This window comes from Terrapene carolina, unplaced genomic scaffold (assembly GCF_002925995.2).
Source record: "Terrapene carolina triunguis isolate 2854851 unplaced genomic scaffold, T_m_triunguis-2.0 Scaffold558, whole genome shotgun sequence".
NCBI lineage: Eukaryota > Metazoa > Chordata > Testudines > Emydidae > Terrapene > Terrapene triunguis.
Genome location: NW_020664909.1, coordinates 8,361,256 through 8,380,608, shown reverse-complemented (window position 1 = coordinate 8,380,608; position 19,353 = coordinate 8,361,256). Strand labels below are relative to the sequence as shown.

The 19,353-nt window shown below is 44.3% G+C and overlaps 1 protein-coding gene across 2 annotated transcripts in view; it reads right to left on the bottom strand.

Moving 5' to 3' along the window:
• Positions 1-17,794, bottom strand: part of LOC112122296 (OX-2 membrane glycoprotein-like) — a 44,558-nt gene extending 26,764 nt beyond the window's left edge. The window contains exons 1-6 of one of the 2 annotated variants that reach the window (XM_026659025.1): positions 17,556-17,644; positions 11,493-11,640; positions 4,788-4,869; positions 3,475-3,801; positions 2,445-2,771; positions 1,520-1,792 (exon numbers count right to left, since the gene is read on the bottom strand). In XM_026659025.1, the coding sequence (XP_026514810.1) occupies positions 1,520-1,792; positions 2,445-2,771; positions 3,475-3,801; positions 4,788-4,869 (1,009 nt within the window). In that variant the 5' untranslated portion in view covers positions 11,493-11,640; positions 17,556-17,644. Of the gene's footprint in view, positions 1-1,519; positions 1,793-2,444; positions 2,772-3,474; positions 3,802-4,787; positions 4,870-11,492; positions 11,641-17,555 lie in introns of both variants that reach the window. The other variant, XM_026659024.2, reaches the window with a different exon arrangement.
• Positions 17,795-19,353: the final 1,559 nt, after the last annotated feature.

Genomic DNA, 19,353 nt, shown 5'->3' with positions numbered 1-19,353 from the left:
TAACCTTCAAAATATGAATTGAGTGCATGTAATGATGCTTGCAAGCAGGCTTAAACAAATAGTTCAAAGACATGTAAACTGCTTTCCTTCATCTCAAGGTGGAATTAGCACCAGAACTCCAATGACGACAATTTAAGGGCTTGATCCAATTCTCATCTAAGTTAATGGAAAGACTCTCACTGACTTAAATGAGAATTGGATCAAGCCAAAAATGTCCATAGTGTCAATAAGAGCTGGTTGAATTTTTTCATGGAAATTGTTTTTCTTTGAAAAATTGCAGGTTTGTCCAAATTGACACATTTTGCAAAAACAGTTCGATTTCAAGAACCTTTTTGATTTTTCAACAAAAACAATTAAAAAAACCAAACTAACATTGTTTTCTTTTCAAAACTGAAATTTTCACCACTTTTCAAAAACAGAAACCAACGGTTCAATTCCAGATGAAATTAAAATTTTCATTTTGAATTTTTTCAATAAAAATATTAAAAATCCAATTTTTGGTGGAAAATTTTGACCAGTCCTGTTTGTTAACCATTTGTGCTAAAAAGATCATTAAAAATCATACAGCCTAATGGATTCGATCCACAGTCCCAAACTGCCTTGCATGCTTTCCCAGGTGCTATAAAACCGGAATGATTGTCTAAAAGTCAAGGCACCAAATATACTGTAATTCGGGCCATGTGGGTTGCATTACCATTTCTGTCACAGGATTCTTGTGTGATCTTGGACAAGTAACTGAAGACGAGTGCTCAAAAGGAATCAGGCTCCTAATTTCTATTTAAATCAGTGGAAATTAATCAATGGAAGGAGCCTCGCTCCTTTTGAGTATTCAGCCCTTAATTTTTTAATGCTTCTCTAACAACTGGGCTAATAATATTTCTCTACGTCATCAGGATGGTGGCAGGACAAATTAATTAGCATTGTGATGTGCTCAAATACTCAAGTGATACATCTAAAAATACTATAAAAATTGAGCCTCAAGTGTCCCCCTCCCGGCTACCCAAAACACCAGTCTCCACTGACAACTTTTACATTGTTGTGTTGATAGTAAAAAAAAAAGTTGGTGTTACACTGAAAATTTTGGGGCAGAGAGCACTTAACTGAATTCATTATTAAAATAAACAACAAGTGATACCGTACTGACTGAATTATTCATTCTCATATTTAAGTCAATAAAAACCCTACATAGAATTTTCAGCCCGAGGCATGGGTTTGCCACAGGAACCATGGGGCCTTGTCCCAGAAAGCATACAGATGTCTCTAATTTCCCCCACACACACCTCCCAGAGCACATAGTGATAGACTGCTGTCCCCTGCACCAAACCCCAATGCAGTGCTGAACTCAGAATAGGATCCTCTCTCTTTCTCCCTCCCCACAACACAAACACTTTCCTCTCCTCTTTCTTGGAAGTCTGTTTCTCGTTATCTCCCCCATCCAAAAATGGGGCTGAAGATATGCTAGTACAAAATCTTGCAGCCAAGAGGACATTAACACTGGTCGTATATATCACTCACTGACCCTCTTTCACTTTCACACTGTAATCTCTGTCTTCCTCCATGTGCCGTACTCTGCAGATCAGCAATTGGCCTGCCAGGCTTGTAGAACTGTTGACATAGAGTTTGCTGATGACGGACACTGTTCCATTGGGGTGCGTGACCACCTCTTCTGTCTTTTCACTCTCAGCTTTTGGCACAATCCAGGAGATCACAGGACGAGGCCAGGCATTAGCAGAACAAGTGGCTGTCAAGTTACCTTCAGAGACGACATAATGGAGAGATCCTCTCAGCTGCTCTGAAACACATAAACACAAGGAGCTTTTGACCACATGGAATAGTATCGAAACCAATGTACCTCATTGCATTCTGAGACAACCTGAGGGAAGGAATACAAACAAGTCCCCCACCCCAGACCCTTGCTATGATTCATTCCCTATTCCCTTGTTCCCCTATATTGAAGGGAACTATCATGGAGGCGTTAACTTCTTTTGAGACCCCAGAATTGAGGGTTTCTACCAAGAGATAAATCATATGGCCGCTTGACAGTGTTCTCCTAGCTGCTACCAATAGTGCTGTGCAGTGAGGAGGCTCACACAGCCCGAGTCCTAGCCATGTCTGGGAAGACCCTGCAGGGAGGAAGTGACCCCTCCATGAGTTTTAGCCGGCACTCAGAGGACATTAAAGTAAGAACGCTCACAGTGAGAGTCTCCACATGCAGAAACATGGGCCTGCAGAGAGGCAGCTCACATTGCTGGAGTCCCTCTAGCAGCGATAGATAGGGTAGTCTTCTAACGCAGTTCCAGCTAATACAGACATGGTACTGCTGTGGGGAAGCTCCCAGTGTTGGAGTCCTTGATGCAACTGACCAGTGAATGCTGCGAGCAAATGCTGCTGATAGAAAACACCTTCCCTTCCCATTAGAGATTCTTCCCCACAGAGAACCTCACCATAGACAGTCAAGAAGGTGTCTTGTACAATGGCTCCGGCGGGAAAGGTATTAAAGAGGCATGTGTAACATCCGTCATCTTGGATTCTAACTCTCCAGAGGGTAATGGCCGTATCATTTAGTGACAGACGTGTGAAATTTAATCGACCTCGATATGTTTCAACAATATTTACTCCTTTAGATACACTGTATGTGGCCAAATTTTCATTCACTCCAGTATTTTTCTTCTGCCATGTAACTTGCAGAATATCATGTGATCCCATCAGGAGGCAGCTCAAGGTCACATTGCCACCCACCTTCACCACGTTTTTCTGTGTCACTGTGTCCGCTGTAGTGATATAAAACAATATATGAAATAGACAAATATCACCTTCACTCATGCTTAGAAATCTCTTGCTGACTTTCTGGGCCAGATAACTGGCAGGTGTAAAATGGGGCTATTTTGTTGACCTCAATGGAGCATTGTTGATTTACACCAGCTGAGGTCCTTGGCCTCCATCTTTATTAGACCATCAAAAAGGGAAAGCCACTTACTGCACCTCCTTACCAACCCCTCTAAACACCTACCTCCACTTGATTAAATCCACATACGGCTTCCGGTTCTCCCAACAGATTTTTTTTTTCTAATAAGAAGTTAGAGGAAGACTGGATAGCAAGAGAGACCCAAAGCCATTCCCACAGAGTCAGATGGAGAAAGAATCCATTAAATTATCTATGCACACAGAAAAAGAGGGAGACTTAGATTAACTGGTTTCTGAGACCAGTGGTTCACAAAGTTATTTGATCGTGCCCCTCTTCTTTGTGTCTGTAGTAGTTTACGCCCAACCCCCGCCACACAAGTACACATATTGATAAAAAAGAAAGGTATTCTTCTAACGCAGTTCCAGCTAATACAGACATAGTACTGCTGTTGGGAAGTTCCCAGTGCTGGAGTTCTTCGTGCAACTGACCAGTGAATACTGTGAGCAAATGCTGCCAATAGAAAACACCTTCCCTTCCCTTTAGAGATTTTGCCCCACAGAGAACCTCACCATAGACAGTCAAGCAGGTGTCTTGTACGATGGCTCCAGCGGGAAAGGTGTTAAAGAGGCATGTGTAACATCCGTCATCCTGGATTCTAACTCTCCAGAGGGTAATGGCCGTATCATTTAGTGACAGGCGTGTGAAATTTAATCGACCTCGATATGTTTCAACAATATTTACTCCTTTAGATACACTGTATGTGGCCAAATTTTCATTCACTCCAGTATTTTTCTTCTGCCATGTAACTTGCAGAATATCATGTGATCCCATCAGGAGGCAGCTCAAGGTCACATTGCCACCCACCTTCACCACGTTTTTCTGTGTTACTGTGTCCGCTGTAGTGATATAAAACAATATATTAAATAGACAAATATCACCTTTGCTAATGCTTAGAAATCTCTTGCTGACTTTCTGGGCCAGATAACTGGCAGGTGTAAAATGGGGCTATTCTATTGACCTCAATGGAGCATTGTTGATTTACACCAGCTGAGGTCCTTGGCCTCCATCTTTATTAGACCATCAAAAAGGGAAAGCCACTTACTGCACCTCCTTACCGACCCCTCTAAACACCTACCTCCACTTGATTAAATCCACATACGGCTTCCGGTTCTCCCAACAGATTTTTTTTTCTAATAAATGGTTAGAGGAAGACTGGATAGCAAGAGAGACCCAAAGCCATTCCCACAGAACCAGATGGAGAAAGAATCCATTAAATTATCTATGCACACAGAAAAAGAGGGAGACTTAGATTAACTGGTTTCTGAGACCAGTGGTTCACAAAGTTATTTGCTTGCGTCCCCCTTCCTTCTGTCTGTAGTAGTTTACGCCCCACCCCTGCCACACACGTACACATACTGATAAAAAAAAATCAACATGAAACTCTCACTAAATAGTAAAAACATTAAGGCATTGATTCAAACAGAGCCATTTAAGTATATAGTAATGTAAATTTTAAGTGAGATACTGCTTACTGGCATCACACTGTTGTTACTGGTGTGATGGCTGTACCTGTTTTTTTTTGGAGAAGAGCAATTCCATCTTGGGTTGGTAATACCATGCCATGGCATGCTTACTTCTGTGCTGCTAGCGTTGGCGTTGCTGCCTTCAGAGCTGGGTGCCCGACCAGCAGCCACTGCTCTCCGGCAACCCAGCTCTGAAGGCAGCCAGCTCCCAGAATACATTCCATGTCCCCCAGTTTAAGACTCTCTGTCTTAGAGGACCCAGCGAGGTGTCACTTCACTTCACTGATGGAGCCTCAGGAATCAGAGACCAGCCCCCACACTTCTTGTAGAAATCTGAGAGGAAATTCCATTGGCCTTACCTTCTGTCCTGCAGAGCATGATAAAGACCACACTCAAAATCAGACCTTGGTAAGTCATCTGAGAACTGATCTGTTCTTTCATCTGGAGATGCAAGAGAATTTTGATACATGAAGTTATGGGCTTAACAGTAGATCTATTTCCAATGATAATGCTCCCATTTATGGAGCCATGACAAGACCGCTCTTGGATGTGACAGGAACACATTTGCAAACTGCAGAGAAAGTCCATTCTAAAGGCTCCATTACACTACCAAATGTGATTGCGGTGTAGGAGCTGGAAAGTTACCTGAAGTTAAATCTCTTTCCTCCCGTCCACCCCCAAAGTTCCACATTTAGAGCTAGAATTTCAAACAACCTCTAAGGATGTGTAACTCACACACCTTCTAGGTGTGATGTTCTGTCCCATCTAGTGGCACTGAGACCACTTAAAGAGAGAGCAATTAATAAGTCTGCTCTATAGCCTTAGCTAACAGCTCATGTGGTAGAGGCTCATGCACTAAGCTCTAGAGATCCCTGGTTCGATACTACCCTCCAGTTGCACCACAAAAACCTTTGCACATGCACTGTATGTAAAATAGGCATTTTCTCATGTAAATCATGTTTGTGCACCCAGCACCTATATGCACGGAAAACAATTAGGTCATCCAAGTAGACAGGGACCTCCAGGAGATTCATGTCTCCAACTGTTCACTCCATTAATCTTTGAAAGGTAGCAGGAGCCCCACAAATGCCGTGGGGGCATCCTCTCAAATTGGTAACATCCAAGTGGACACATAAAAGTAGTTCTCTCTTTATCCACCTTATTCACATGTATTTGATAATATCCACTGAGAAGATCTAATACAGTAAACCATTTACTTCCATCTAAGCAGTTAAGGACATCCTCGATCCTTGGCACTGAAAATTGGTCTGGTACAGTGCGCTTATTTAGAGTTCTATAAGCTACACACATTCTGTCAGATCCATTCTTCTTCCTCACTACAACAATTGGAGAGGCATACGGGCTTCGTGACTCAGAAATTATTCCAGTGGCCATCAAGTCACGTAAGTGTCTCTGAACATCTTCCACGTCGGCTGGGGCCAGGCAACGGGATCATTCTCAAAAAGGTTGAGAGTCAGTTAGACGGATAGGGGAATCTCCAAAATCAAAACAGTCGGGTGTCAAGTCATAAGTGTTGGTCTTGACTGCTGCAATATGCATCTGAGGTAGTACATCAACTGGGAACAACTGGGCAATCACTGTCCCACGCCGAATGATCACTTTGTGAACAGATACATTTCTAACAGTAACTGTGATCCTTCTAGTAGACACTACCATAGCCGCTTGCACCTCAGGCCTGACCACAAATCCTCCAGGTAGAGACATTACCTCTGGTGGTTCCAATAACAACAACTGACCTGTAGGCTGAACAGGAAACTTAGGGATCCTAGTCACTTGATGGGTGTCACCGGGTGGTATGTGGACAGTTCTTTTCTGTGAGTACCACACACTGCCGTACCTATTGGCATCCTCATCAGAAACAAAGAGATTCTCCTTGGAAGCATTTATAGGCTTCACGTATGTTAGGGTGTGTCATAACTATAAAGGGAAGGGTAACAGCTCTCTGTGTACAGAGACTCCAAATCCTTTTACCTGTAAAGGGTTAAGAAGCTCGGGTAACCTGGCTGACACCTGACCCCAAGGACCAATAAGGAGACAAGATACTTTCAAATCTTGGGGGGGGAAAGGCTTTTGTGTGTGCTCTTTGTTTTAAGGGGTGGTTCGCTCTTGGGACTGAGAGGGACCAGACATCAATCCAGGTTCTCCCCATCTTTCTAAACAAGTCTCTCCTATTTCAAACTTGTAAGTAAAAAGACAGGCAAGGCGTCTTAGATTCACTTTGTTTTCTCAACTTGTAAATGTACCTTTTTACCAGAGTGTTTGTCTTTGTTTTGCTGTACTTTGAACCTAAGACAGAGGGGGGTCCTCTGAGCTCTTTAAGTTTGATTACCCTGTAAAGTTATTCTCCATACTGATTTTACAGAGATGATTTTTACCTTTTTCTTTAATTAAAAGCCTTCTTTTTTAAGAACCAGATTGATTTCTCCTTGTTTTAAGATCCAAGGGGGTTTGGATGTGTATTCACCAGGGAATTGGTGAAAGGTTTCTCAAGGCTTCCCAGGGAGGGAATTCTTGTGATGGTGGCAGCGGACCAAAGCTAAGCTGGTAGATAAGCTTAGAAGTTTTTATGCAGGCCCCTACATTTGTACCCTAAGGTTCAAAGTGGGGATCAGCCTTGACAGGGTGATAGGGAAGGTATTGATGTATTGTTCCCCCATGGTTTCCTTGCATACTTTGAAAAATCACCGGAGCAGACTGGTGTTGGTTCCAACCAAGATTGAGACATTACTTTTGACACAGGGGTCTGGGCACACTAGGACTAAAGTGTCCAGCTTCTCGGGAACTCCCAGAATGGACAGTGGGAACTCAATTTGAATGGACAAGTATCCCTCATATGGGTATTTTTGATTACTCAACCACCAGATTTCCAAATTATCTAAGGGTTGGATAGGCAAGTGACGAAGGTGGGTGTTGTAAAATATTTTATATAGAATGGTGACCTGCGAACCAGTGTCCAGAAAGGCGTGAGCATAAATGCCTTCTACTTGAACAGGGACAATGGGAGTTGGACTGAGCAGTCCTGGGGGCAAATCCCTCCAGCTACTAGCAACCTGTTGGTGGCACCTAGTGGAGCGTACCTTCTTTGATGCCCCAGTTCACTCCTTCACTGGGCTTCTCTGAAGTTTTCTGAATTCTTTCTGGCTTGGATAAGCTTGCGGGCGACTTTCTATAAATCTTCTTCCACTTCACAGTCTTGTTTTGTGTGACCATTCTCCCCACACTTGTAGCAGAAGAAGTCACTTTGACAAGTAGTTTCCACAGAGCCTCTTGAACGACGGGTGGTAATATCAGCCACTGCATCATTGGTTCTCAGAAGGGCATCCCTCCTTTGTAACTGACGGAATCTGTCAGGTTTTCCACTAAAGTATTCAGCTGAAGTAGCTGATTAACTTGCTCAGTTAGACACAGCAGGCCCTTCTTTAGGTCAGCTATTTCATCATGAGGAGCCAGAGCGGAAAGAGTGCATACAGAAGCTGCAGGTATGCGGCCAGCTTCCCGAGCAGCCAGTTGATCCTCCTCTTCCTTGATATCCCGTACCAGTAAGGAGAAGGAGGGGAGGATTCTAAAGTGAATCAGAAAGCTGCAGCTTCAGGGCTATCAGGTTGCCAGGACAAAGCACCCTTCAGTACTTGCTCCATCCTCACCTGATCATTCCCTTCTTTACCAGTACCTTACGTAGTAGTTTCTCCAGACGGCATATGTACTGTGAAAGTTTTTCACCTTTTTCTTGATATGTGGACCTGCTATGCCACCACCAAGAAAAGGCATTCAACATAAACAGAAGACATTTTATTACGACGTCCTCATTAGTAACATTCCATCTCTGAATCCCAACAAAATACTACTGTGTCCTGGGCCTTTCATCTTGTGCACACAGCTTTTAATTCATTTACTGTCACTGTGACAGCTACCCCCTCTCAGCCTCCTTGGCTCACAAAGGGACATTAAATTAATGTAGGGTGGGGAACACTTTCCAACGATAAAGAAATACACTTTTCTGGATAGTGACCCCACCCAAGGCAAGGGTTTGCGTTTCAGGAGCAGAGAAGGAAACAGATGAGACAAGAACAATAAGAAGTGGAGCATTACTCAGGAGAAAAACAAAATTCTTGCATTGTCAATGGAAACACAAGAGACATAGTAAAAATAAGATAGTATTTTTTTCCCCCTCCAGTGAGATAGTAGGAAAAAGATAAAGACCGACAGACAGACAGAGAATGAGAGGAAAGGTACCTAAGAAAGTAGCTGTTTCCCAGGACAACTGATCACTGAAAAAAATCTCTCCTTGAACCCAGAGTCCTGCTGCCACGCAATCAGCCCTTAGGGCTTAACAACAAAAAAACCCATAAGCCACTATTTATTATTATTGTTAATAATAAATAATAATAATACCTGCCCATCAGGGTACTCTCCAAACACATGCATTCTATTTAATAAATCATTTAATGCATATAGTCTACGATGCATTTGTAAGGAGATGATGTAAAACATCTAGTTCCTGGTTAAATTCAGCTTGCCTTGCTGCACTGCCAAGTCACTTAGTAATAACATTCCTCACTATGGTGGCATTTGATCCAGTTGTTCTCAGTGACTTCAATCTGCATGCAGATTTTAAATCTTCTAAGGCAGTTTAGGATTTCCTGGGTGCCAAGAGGACCATGGCCTTTGATGGATCAGGCATTTATTGGTTCAACTGAGACAGCTGATCACAGTTTGGACCTGGTTTTTGGATCGGGATTGGAGGCTAAGTAACTTCACTTAAACCCATGTCACAGATCAACCATTACCCCCTGCACTTTGAGGTTGGGGCTCATCTTTCCTTTTGGGGCAAAGGACCTGTTTTGATGGTCTGCCCTCAGAAATTAATGTAGCCAGAAATATTCCAGAACACTCTGAGTGAGAATTTTATTCCACAGACAGACCACTGCCTGGGTGGTTTAGTAGAACATTAAGGGTATGTCTACACTGCAATAAAACACCTGTGGCTGGCTTGTGTCAGCTGACTCAGACTCACAGGGCTAGGGTTGTGGGGCTATAAAATTGCAGTGTAGAGATCTGGACTTGGGCTGGAGTTCGGGCTCTGGGACCCCTTATTAGAGTATTGACATATCCTATAATACTTTTTATCCTCCATCCCTAGGCACACTCTTCACTGTCTTGTTTCTCACAAATCACTTTGGTTGACAGATAATCTGCCACATTCAGAAGAGAAAGAAAACAAAATCCTTTGTATTTTCCTCCAACATAGCATCTTCAAAATCTCAGACAGCACATTTGTTTTGGACGACAGAGTGTCTGATAAATTCTAATGGTCTCATCTTAGTAGCTAGCTGGGTTCCTCTTACTGTGAGAAAACTATTTGTTATTGTATGGACAAGATTGGTCAACTTAGAGATGGGCTCTCTGTTTCCATGGTGACCAAGCAAGGTCTTGAGGGAACAAGGTCCTAGTCTTGCTTGCTAGATCTTCAGCTGGTAATGCTCACTGAGTGTGACACTCTGTATCTCGGGGGAACACCCTGCACCCCCATGTTTATCCTTATAATCTGATTGTGTTGTATCCAATGCAAAGTTTGTCATGCCGGGTGTCTTCGGAAGGCTCATGATGCACTAAGCATTGTTGTTATAGTAATGTTATAGGTTGTAATTTCATGCATATAGTTATGAGGCTGAAAATGTGTCCTCATGGCTTAAAACAAGCCCAGGCAAAACTCTCCAGGAACAGAGGGGCAGTTCACACCTCATCAGGGCACGTATGGGACAAACCCCTCCCCACCTCACAGGAACAAAGAACACTGGCCTAGGCAGCAACAAAGGATCTGTTGGACTCTTGAGGGAGTCACTCCCCTTCCCTTGGTCAGTCAGGGACTACGATGAGGTAATGCTCACCTGGCCTGGAAGTGTGGGGGCAAAGCCAAGAGGGAAAAAAGGACATGATAAAAGGGAAAGATGTTTGTGATGCTCTTCCTCTTTCTTCCACCTCCATCTACAGACACCATCACCAAGGGACTTAAGCGCTGATCAAAGGGGAGAGCCTGGCTGAAAGGCAACCAGCCAGTCTGTGGTGAGAAGCACCTAAGTTTGTAAGGGCACTAAAAGTGTTAAGATCAGCTTAGAATGTGTTTTGCTTTTATTTCATTTGACCAAATCTGACTTGTGGTGCTTTGACTTATAATCACTTAAAATCTATCTTTTGTAGGTTAATACATTTATTTGTTTATCCCACCCAAAGCAGTTCGTTTGGTTTGAAGCGTGTCAGAGACTCCCCTTGGGATAACAAGCCTGGTACATATCAATTTCTTTGTTAAATTGACAAACTCATATAAGCTTGCAGCATCCATTGGGCATAAGTGGACACTGCAAGATGGAGGTTCCTAGGGTTGTGTCTGGCACCGGAGATATTGGCTAGTGTCATTCAGTTGCACAATCCAAGCAGCTTACATGCTAGAGGCTGTGCGTGAACAGCCTAGGAGTGGGGGTTCTCACAGCAGAGCAGAGTAAGGCTGGCTCCCAGAGTCAAGGATTGGAGTGACCTAGCAGATCACTGGTCCAGATAACACCAGGGGAACGTAACACTGAGGTACGGACTGAAATGTTGAAAGAGCTTTATCCCACAACCTGTGTTTTAGATCCATGTGCTTCCTGGTTGGTGAAGACCAGTGGAGAAACGCTGGATCTGTTGCTTGTGGAGATTGTCAATGCCTCTCAGAGAGAGGGGGCAGGGAGTTGATTGCTTTGAAGAAAACATAAGTGCAACCTTTGCTCAAGAAGTCATAATTTGATGTTGACTATCTTGCCAATCATCTATCAGGATCGTATCACCTCTTTTTGGGTAGATTGTGGAGAAGGTTGTGGAAAAACAACTCTCAGTAACTAGATGCCCTAGATCTCTTTGACTCTTGTCAATCTGGTGTGGACCTTGCTTTGGCACAGAGACTGTGCTGGTGGATGATCTCTTCCTAGCAATGGATGAAGATCAGGTGTCCACACTAGTATTATTAGATACACCAGCTGCCTGATTGATCACAAGGGTTGACAACTCACCTAGTGACCCCAACAGGAGTGGAAGGGATTGCTCTTCAGTGTCTTTGTTCTTTTCTCTCAGAGTTCACAATGGATAGATGTGGGCAATCATTCCTCTTCTCAGAGAGTCAGAGATGGGGTGTCGCATGGTGCCATTCCATCATCCCCCCTGTTCAAAATGTATAGGGGGGTGTTAAGGAGGTCAGCAAGAAGGCATGGGGTACACTGTTTTCAGTACACTGAAAGCACCCAGCTCTATGACTCCATCTCGTCAGACCCAGATGATGCAACTCAGTACTTCAGCCAGTGTCTAAATGAGACTGGGGTATATATGAGAGTGAGCTGGCTGAAGCTCAACCCAAACAAGACTGAAGTGAGGCTGGTCAGTTAGGGGAATCAAAGGAAATGGTGGAGGTAATAGCAGTCCAGTTAGCTGCTAGGAATAATTAGTAGTAGTTACCAGAAGAGCTGGTGAGAAAATAGCTTCCCCCCCTCACCCCTTGGGAAAAATTTCAACATTTTGGCAAAATACTAAAAAATGAAGTATTTCAGCTGAAACAAACATTTCTATTGAAAAAAATGGCATTGCAGTTCCTTATAGGAATTGTAGTTTGGGTGACTTATGCTCCTGTTCTCTTCTAGGGACTGGCCTCTATGGTTGGACTACATTTTCCATGATGCACCACTTGCTACCTCTTGGTGAAGGGAGAGGGTACAACATAGTTGATCAAGGTGCATCATGATAGCCCTGGCAATAGAAAAGAGAGAAGCATAAAGCACCCAAAACAGCACTCCCATAAAGCATGGTGGTGCCACTTTAAATTGGAACATTTTTGTTTTCATGTGTTCAATATTTCATAAAAAAAATGGAAGTTTTCCACAGGAAACAACCACTTTTTGTGAAACAATTTTATTTTGTCAAAATTGCAATTTTCCAATGAAAATCACTGTTGATATAAAATTTTTGACCAGCCCTAGCTAGTCGGATTCACAACTTGGGGGCGATTTTAGACACTTCCAACTCCTGTGTTATGATTATATTACAGTAATAATTCAGTCAGATTTTTATCATCTGCGACTGGCTAGACAGTTGCAACCTTTCCCAATGGATGTGGGCCGTACCACTATTACCCATGCTTTTGTTACCTCAAGATTAGACTGGTGCTAAGCACTCTGTGGGGCTACACCTTAAAACTATTCAGATGCTGAAGCTGGTGCAGAATGTCGCTGCTTTTTTATTAAGGCAGTTATTTCACTGAGAACATATGTCACCAGGTCTCTGGGATCAGCACTGGCTGCCTGTTGGTTTCTGGGTGGAATTTAAGGTGTTGGTTATGACCTAAATGGCCTGGACCTGGACTAGCTGAAGGATCACCTCTTGCACCCTGAATCATACTGCCACATCCGTTGTCTCGCAGGGCATAGGTGCCAACACCATGGGTGCTCCGGGGCTGAAGCACCCACAGAAAAAAAATAGTGGGTATTCAGCACCCACCAACCACAAATGTTCAGCAGCACTGCACCAGCACCACAGATCAGTTTGGTGGGGCTGCCAATCAGCTGTTTGGTGCCTGGAGGGGCTTGGGGGAGCGCAGAGAGCAGCAAGTGGAGGGCAGAAGGGGGGTGGGAAAAGGCGAAGTGAGGGTGGGGTTTCATGGGAGGGGGCAGAGTGGGGATGGGGCCTCAGGGCAGTGGAGAAAAATAAAAAAGTCAGCTCCTATGCCGCAGCGGCACTCAAACTGGATTCTCTTCACTAAAAAATGGAGGTGCCAGCTAGCAGGACATTCTCTATGAGGGTGCTAGGATTCTGGAACTTGCTTCATTCCTCTGCCCAAAATAGACTGAAATTTGGTAACCTTCCAAGCATGCTACAAAAGGTATTTCTTTCACCAGACATGAAGAGGGCTGAAAGTACGCTTCCTAGAATGATGAAGGGGCAAAAAAGAAGTTTTTGTGTGTGTGGCTAGTAGGCTGGCTGGCTTCCTGTACAAGTGCTGCTGAGATTTAATTGTATGAAGTGGTATGTTATGGTGCCTAGAGCCCTGGTTAGGTGCCTTTTAGTTATTTAAACTGAAATCAAGAGTAACCAAACTGCTTTTTCAATATTCCTAGTGTGCAACAAGGATTACCAACATCAGCCAAACCGACTGACTGTTTCTGAGAACAATTTCTGTGAAGAAAGTAAATACTCAGAGTTATGAGCTTTCAGCAAGATTCAAGGAAAGCACAGGAAAACAGAGTTAATTGCAAGTTATTTCCTGTGTCCTGTTATCACTTCTGTTCTTGGGGGGGGGGGCGACTGCAATTTAAAAACAGAACTTCTTTCCATTTCCCAAATAAATCTTTAGAGGAAATGATAGCGCACAGCCACACACAGTAATGAACAATCTATCAGTAACTGGTTAATTAATATAGCCTTTTAGCCATAGGCCGTAGCTCACAATATAAAATAAATACAAGTTTTAAAATAAACACAGCTAAGTCAGATGGATACAGATTTGAACAATCTGTCTTTATGCTTCAAATGGGCTAAATTCATCCCTGATGTAACTCTATGGAGAAGAACAGTTATACCAGGGTTGAACTTAGACCAAGGTTTTCCATCACATGGAATAAAACCATAAAACTAGAATCTACCAGCAATGACACAACTGAATAAGGAATTTGCCAAACAGCAAATACCATCCACATTCAACTGGTGGATCATAATCCAACCATAATTCAGCCATAATCAACTGATGGATATTTGAAAGAGTGCACATCCAACCGTGTTGAGGGTAATGGCTAGAAGAAGAATTGCATATTGTGTGAGTATTTCTGTACGACAGAGATAAGTGCCTTAGATATATGATGTCACATAGGCATGTAAGCATGCCAATAAAGTGCCCTGTCTTTTCTGTGGCTGGTAATGTTACTAATGGTGTTAATCATGGGGATTGTAGGGGTTGCGGTCAGGGCCGGCTCCAGCATTTCTGCCGCCCCAAGCAAAAAAAAAAAAAGCCGCGATCGGCAGCGGCAGGTCCTTTGCTCTTAGAGGGAGTGAGGGACCTGCCGCCACCGAATTGCCGTAGGTGCCGCCCCTCTCCCTTGGCCGCCCCAAGCACCTGCTTGTTAAGCTGGTGCCTGGAGCCGGCCCTGGTTGCAGTTGTGACTGGCCTCTGCTCCTCTGCAAGAGGAATGGGGGTAGCATGGGGTAAAGAAATTTCTAGCGCTGTCTGCTTATGTATTTGCACAGGAACTAGTCACTATGTGCCATTTGATACAGAGAGGAAATGCACAGGGCTAGCGATGGTTACTACAGTTCACTCAGGAATAAAGGTTCTGCTGGTGTCAGCAGGCAGCTGAGATGAGTGAAGCACAATTCCTGTTCCTCCCAACAGATTGGAAGTGGGGGTACTTTTGGACGTTACTCTGGGAGGAAGTCATCCCTAGAGCTCTTGCTTCATGCAGCTGGGGGATAGTGCTGTGGTCCTAGTACTCCAATCTCTAAATCTTACTGCTGCTCCCCACTGTGTCCCAGTGCCTGGTACGTCCTGTCTTTGGCCCACCCTAGGACTCCTGCTAGTAGTTTATGATCTCTCTACTTCAGTGGTTTTCAACCTGTGGTCCAGGGACCCTGGGGGGTCCACAGACTGTTTGTAATGGGTCTGTGAAAGAATGTCCTTACCATAGAACAGTGGTTTTCAACCTGGTGGTCCGTGGACCCCTGGAGTTCCGTAGACTATGTCTAAGATTTCTAAAGGAGTCTGCACCTCCATTCAAAAAATTTTTGGGATCTGCAAATGAAAAAAGGTTGCAAACCACTGCTCTACATAGTTTGGGTCCTTATTTAATAGAGGACATGAAAAGTGTAAAAAAATTGATTTAATCTTGTTTGATATATAAAATTGACATTGGTGATTTCCTATTCTTCTCAAAAACAAGTTTGGATGGCTTTTTTCCCTGCTGTATAGCTTTCTATATTAGAAACTTCTGGTCTTGTGTCCTAGAAGACACTATGGCAACTGAGAAATTGGCATAATTATGACTTCACAAGTACACAGAGGAAGAAATCTGATCATAAACATTTCTATTAAATCATGCAGTAGGTTTAAAATTCTTGTTTGTTGTTTTTTCTTGAAAACATCCATTTAACTTGAAGAACTGAGAAACACTTCTCTGAAAAGACTTATTTGTTCTAGACTGATTACCTCCCACTGAAATGATTCTGAGATCTCAGACAAGTCTTGCAGCAAAGCCAGACTTTCTATTCCCGATACTTCCAAAGTTAAAAAATAAAGCAAACAGAAGCTCAGCTTTCCCTATCCCGCATCCACTCTCTCATTCTCCATGTCTTCTTTACATCAAAAAGCAGCAAATGCTTTTCCTTTCCCCATTTAGGTCACCATTAAATAAAAGATCATTATACAAATATATACTTGCTAGATATGGGTACATATATTGGCTTACAACAGCTTCTCCCCATCCCCCTACCTCTTCTAGTAACAAATTCTGATGGACAGATGGAATTATCACAACATGTACAAATTACAATTGTAACTGATTTCAATCCCACCAATTTTCGGAAGCATGCAAATTGGTGTGTCATTAACTGAAGTTAAAATAAAAATCTATTGTTCTTTGAAAGATCGCTATTAAAAAAAAATGCACAGCCAGTTGTGTTATTTGTGGGATTTTTGTATATTTATTTATTTTAATAATCAATTGTAGATTTAAAGAGTTTAAGGCCAGAAGGGACCATCACATCATTCTAGTCCAGGGGTCAGCAACCTTTCAGAAGTGGTATGCTGAGTCTTCATTTATTCACTCTAATTTAAGGTTTCGCGTGCCAGTAATATATTTTAATGTTTTTAGAAGGTCTCTTTCTAGAAGTCTATAATATATAACTAAACTATTGTTGTATGTAAAGTAAATAAGGTTTTTAAAATGTTTAAGAAGCTTAATTTAAAATTAAATTAAAATGCAGAGCCCCCTTGACCAGTGGCCAGGACCCAGGCAGTGTGAGTGTCACTGAAAAATCAGCTCATGTGCTGCCTTCGGCAAGCATGCCATAGGTTGCCTACCCCTGTTCTAGTCTGACCACCTGTATATCACAGGCTATTAAATTTCTGCCAGTTACCCCTGTATTGAACCCAATAACTTGTGTTTGGCTCAAACTTATCTTGTAGTAAAGTATCCGGTCTTGATTTGAAGACAAAGAATCTACCACTGCCCTTGGTAGTTTGTTGCAGTGGTTAAAAACCTGGTTTAAAACCTGTGCTTTATTTGAATGTGTCTGGCTTCAGCATCCAGCCTTTGGTTCTTGTTATTGCTTTCTCCCTTAGGCTAAGTACCCCGGGTATTTTCTCTTTGTGAGCTAAATAAGATGCAATCAAATCGACCACCTCTAATCAACCCCCGGGGGGGGGGGGGAAATGGGACAGACCCACAGCTGGTATAAGTGAGTGTAACACCCTTGACTTCAGTAGAGTAAATATCAAAATATATCAGCTGAGGAGCTGGCCTTCTGTTAATTAAGAAAAAAATCTATACTAGTATTACCACGCAGTTCTCATAATTGTATGTGCAAACTTGTTTTATACACTGTGTTACATTTACAACAAATCAAGAGCAAAGAGAGCCGTTTTAAAGGACTATCTAGGTAGCTGTTCTAAGAGTGCCAAATAGGTTGCTCAAATGAATACTCTGAAGGGTGCTAACAACTCACCAGACCTTACCCTGCAAGAATCAGATGCTTCCATTTAATCTCTGATACAAATAAAGTTACACAGATACTTTATATTGTCTACCTCTAAAAACTGTATGAGTTGCTCCATTTCATATCTATATCCTGCTAGCTAGACTGGTTTTCATCCAGGATGCTTAGACCACCTTAGGCTGTTTTTAAACAGTTGTCAAACACCTTTTTAACCTTATGTTTTTCATACACATCAGTCACCGGCTTCCCCTCCCCTCTCCACCCAAGCCACAGATGCAAAAGGACATGTGCAGACTATAATATTATTAGTGCTCTTTGAGGAGATTCCAGGCGCAGATTAGCCCTTCTTTGAGGAGAATCTATAACTGTTATTTCAGCCTCCTTACCCTCAGTGAGATCGGATTACTGCTCCTTGGTTTTCCTCCTCCTCGACTTCTCCTTGGGAAGAACAGGGCTTTGGAAACAGAACTTCCAGGCGTCATGTAACCAAGTCCACAGCGTGAGTCTCTGACAGCCGAGAGTGCACACAGGAAAATGAACTGCTTCTCCACGGTCTCGCAGGAGGACCCGGAAGGCTGACAGGACTGTCCCTACAGAGCTGGAACAACAGATCTCCCCCGCTCCCCCCGCGCCTTCCTCTGGGCTCCAGCCTGTGGGAAATGTAAGTTTTCCAGCTGTGTGTGCTGCTGCTCTGTGGTTGGGAGAAGGAGAGGGAGAGCTGTCTGCATCGCTGTCTGCAGAGTGAGTCTAGTGAGGGTCCCAATGCCCCCACCAGCTGGGCAGCTGAGAGCCTGTGCCCCATTAGAAACCCCCCTGCCAGCCCTCCCAGCCAGAAGCAGTGCTAGCAGCCCTGGGAACCAGTGGCAGATTTAGAGTTAGTGGGGCCCTGTGCTCAGCTTCATTTTTGGAGCCCCTCCTTGGGACCCAGCCAAGAAAAAGAACATTCTCTCTTATCTCCCCCTGTGCCCCTGTTTTTCTTTCTTTTTTCCCTTCATCCTCCTCCTATAAGTAATAGGAAGTAAATGAAAATAAAGTGAGGTATCTTGATTGTTTTTGTAGTCTAACTTATTTTTCCACAGACCACTTGAAAATTGCTGAGGGTCTCGGCGGACCACTTAATGATCTTTCCAAATATTGTTTGTACCATTAGCTAACTATTGGATAAGAGCGCTTTATAAAAAAAAAATGTAAAAAAATGTTGGGGTGCAGGGTCTGGCCAGGACTTAGGGTGCAGGAGGGGGCTCAGGGCTGAGGGTGCAGGGTCTGGGAGGAAGTTAAGGTGCAGGGTCTGGCCGGGGTTTAGGGTACACGAGGGGGCTCAGGGCTGGGAGTGCAGGGTCTGGGAGGGAGTTAGGGTGCAGGAGGGGGCTGAGGGGTTGGGGTGCAGGATCTGGCCAGGAGTTAGGATGCAGGAGGAGCTCAGGGTTGGGGCAGGAGGTTGGGGTGTGGAGTGCTTACCTGGGGCAGCTCCCGTTTGGTGTGAGGGGTGCAGGTGGGAATGTGGGAGGGGGGTGCAGGAGCTCCCGTTTGGTGCTCAGGGTGGGGATGTGTGTGTGCATGCAGGAGTCAGGGCATGGGGTGTAGGGGGGCTGGTTATGTGTAGGGGGGTGCAGGAGTCAGGGAGGGCAGGGGGCTGAGGGTGTGTGAGGGGGGTGCAGGAGTCAGGGCAGGGGGTGTGGACTGGGATCGTGGGGGTGCTCCCTGCTCCACCCCAGCCCTGAGAAGCTCACATCAGGGGGGTAGGGGGAGTGCAGGGGCCCCACCTTTGCTCCGTCCTACCCCGATTCCACCCTCTTTCTCAAGGCTCCACCCCCGCCTCTTCTCCACCTCCTCCCCTGAGTGCCCTGGGGCCCTGCTCCTCCCCTTCCCTCCTGGAGCAAGTTAAGTGCCGGCAAACAGCTGTTCGGTGGTGGGGGCAGCACTGGGAGGGAACAGGAGGGGCAGGAACGCGTAACACTCGGGGGATGAGGCGGGGAAGTGGGGAGCTTGGATGCCGGTGGGGGCAGAGCCTGCAGCAGGAGCCGGCAGGACCAAGCTTCTGCCCCCGCAGCTGCCTGGCCCTGGGCCCCCCATCGTTGAGGGGCCCCATGCCAGGGCACCCTGTGTTTTACTGTAAATCCGCGTCTGCGGGGAACAGAGGTGCACTCAAAGCACTCCATGTGAGTAAATAACTCCTCCTTACCC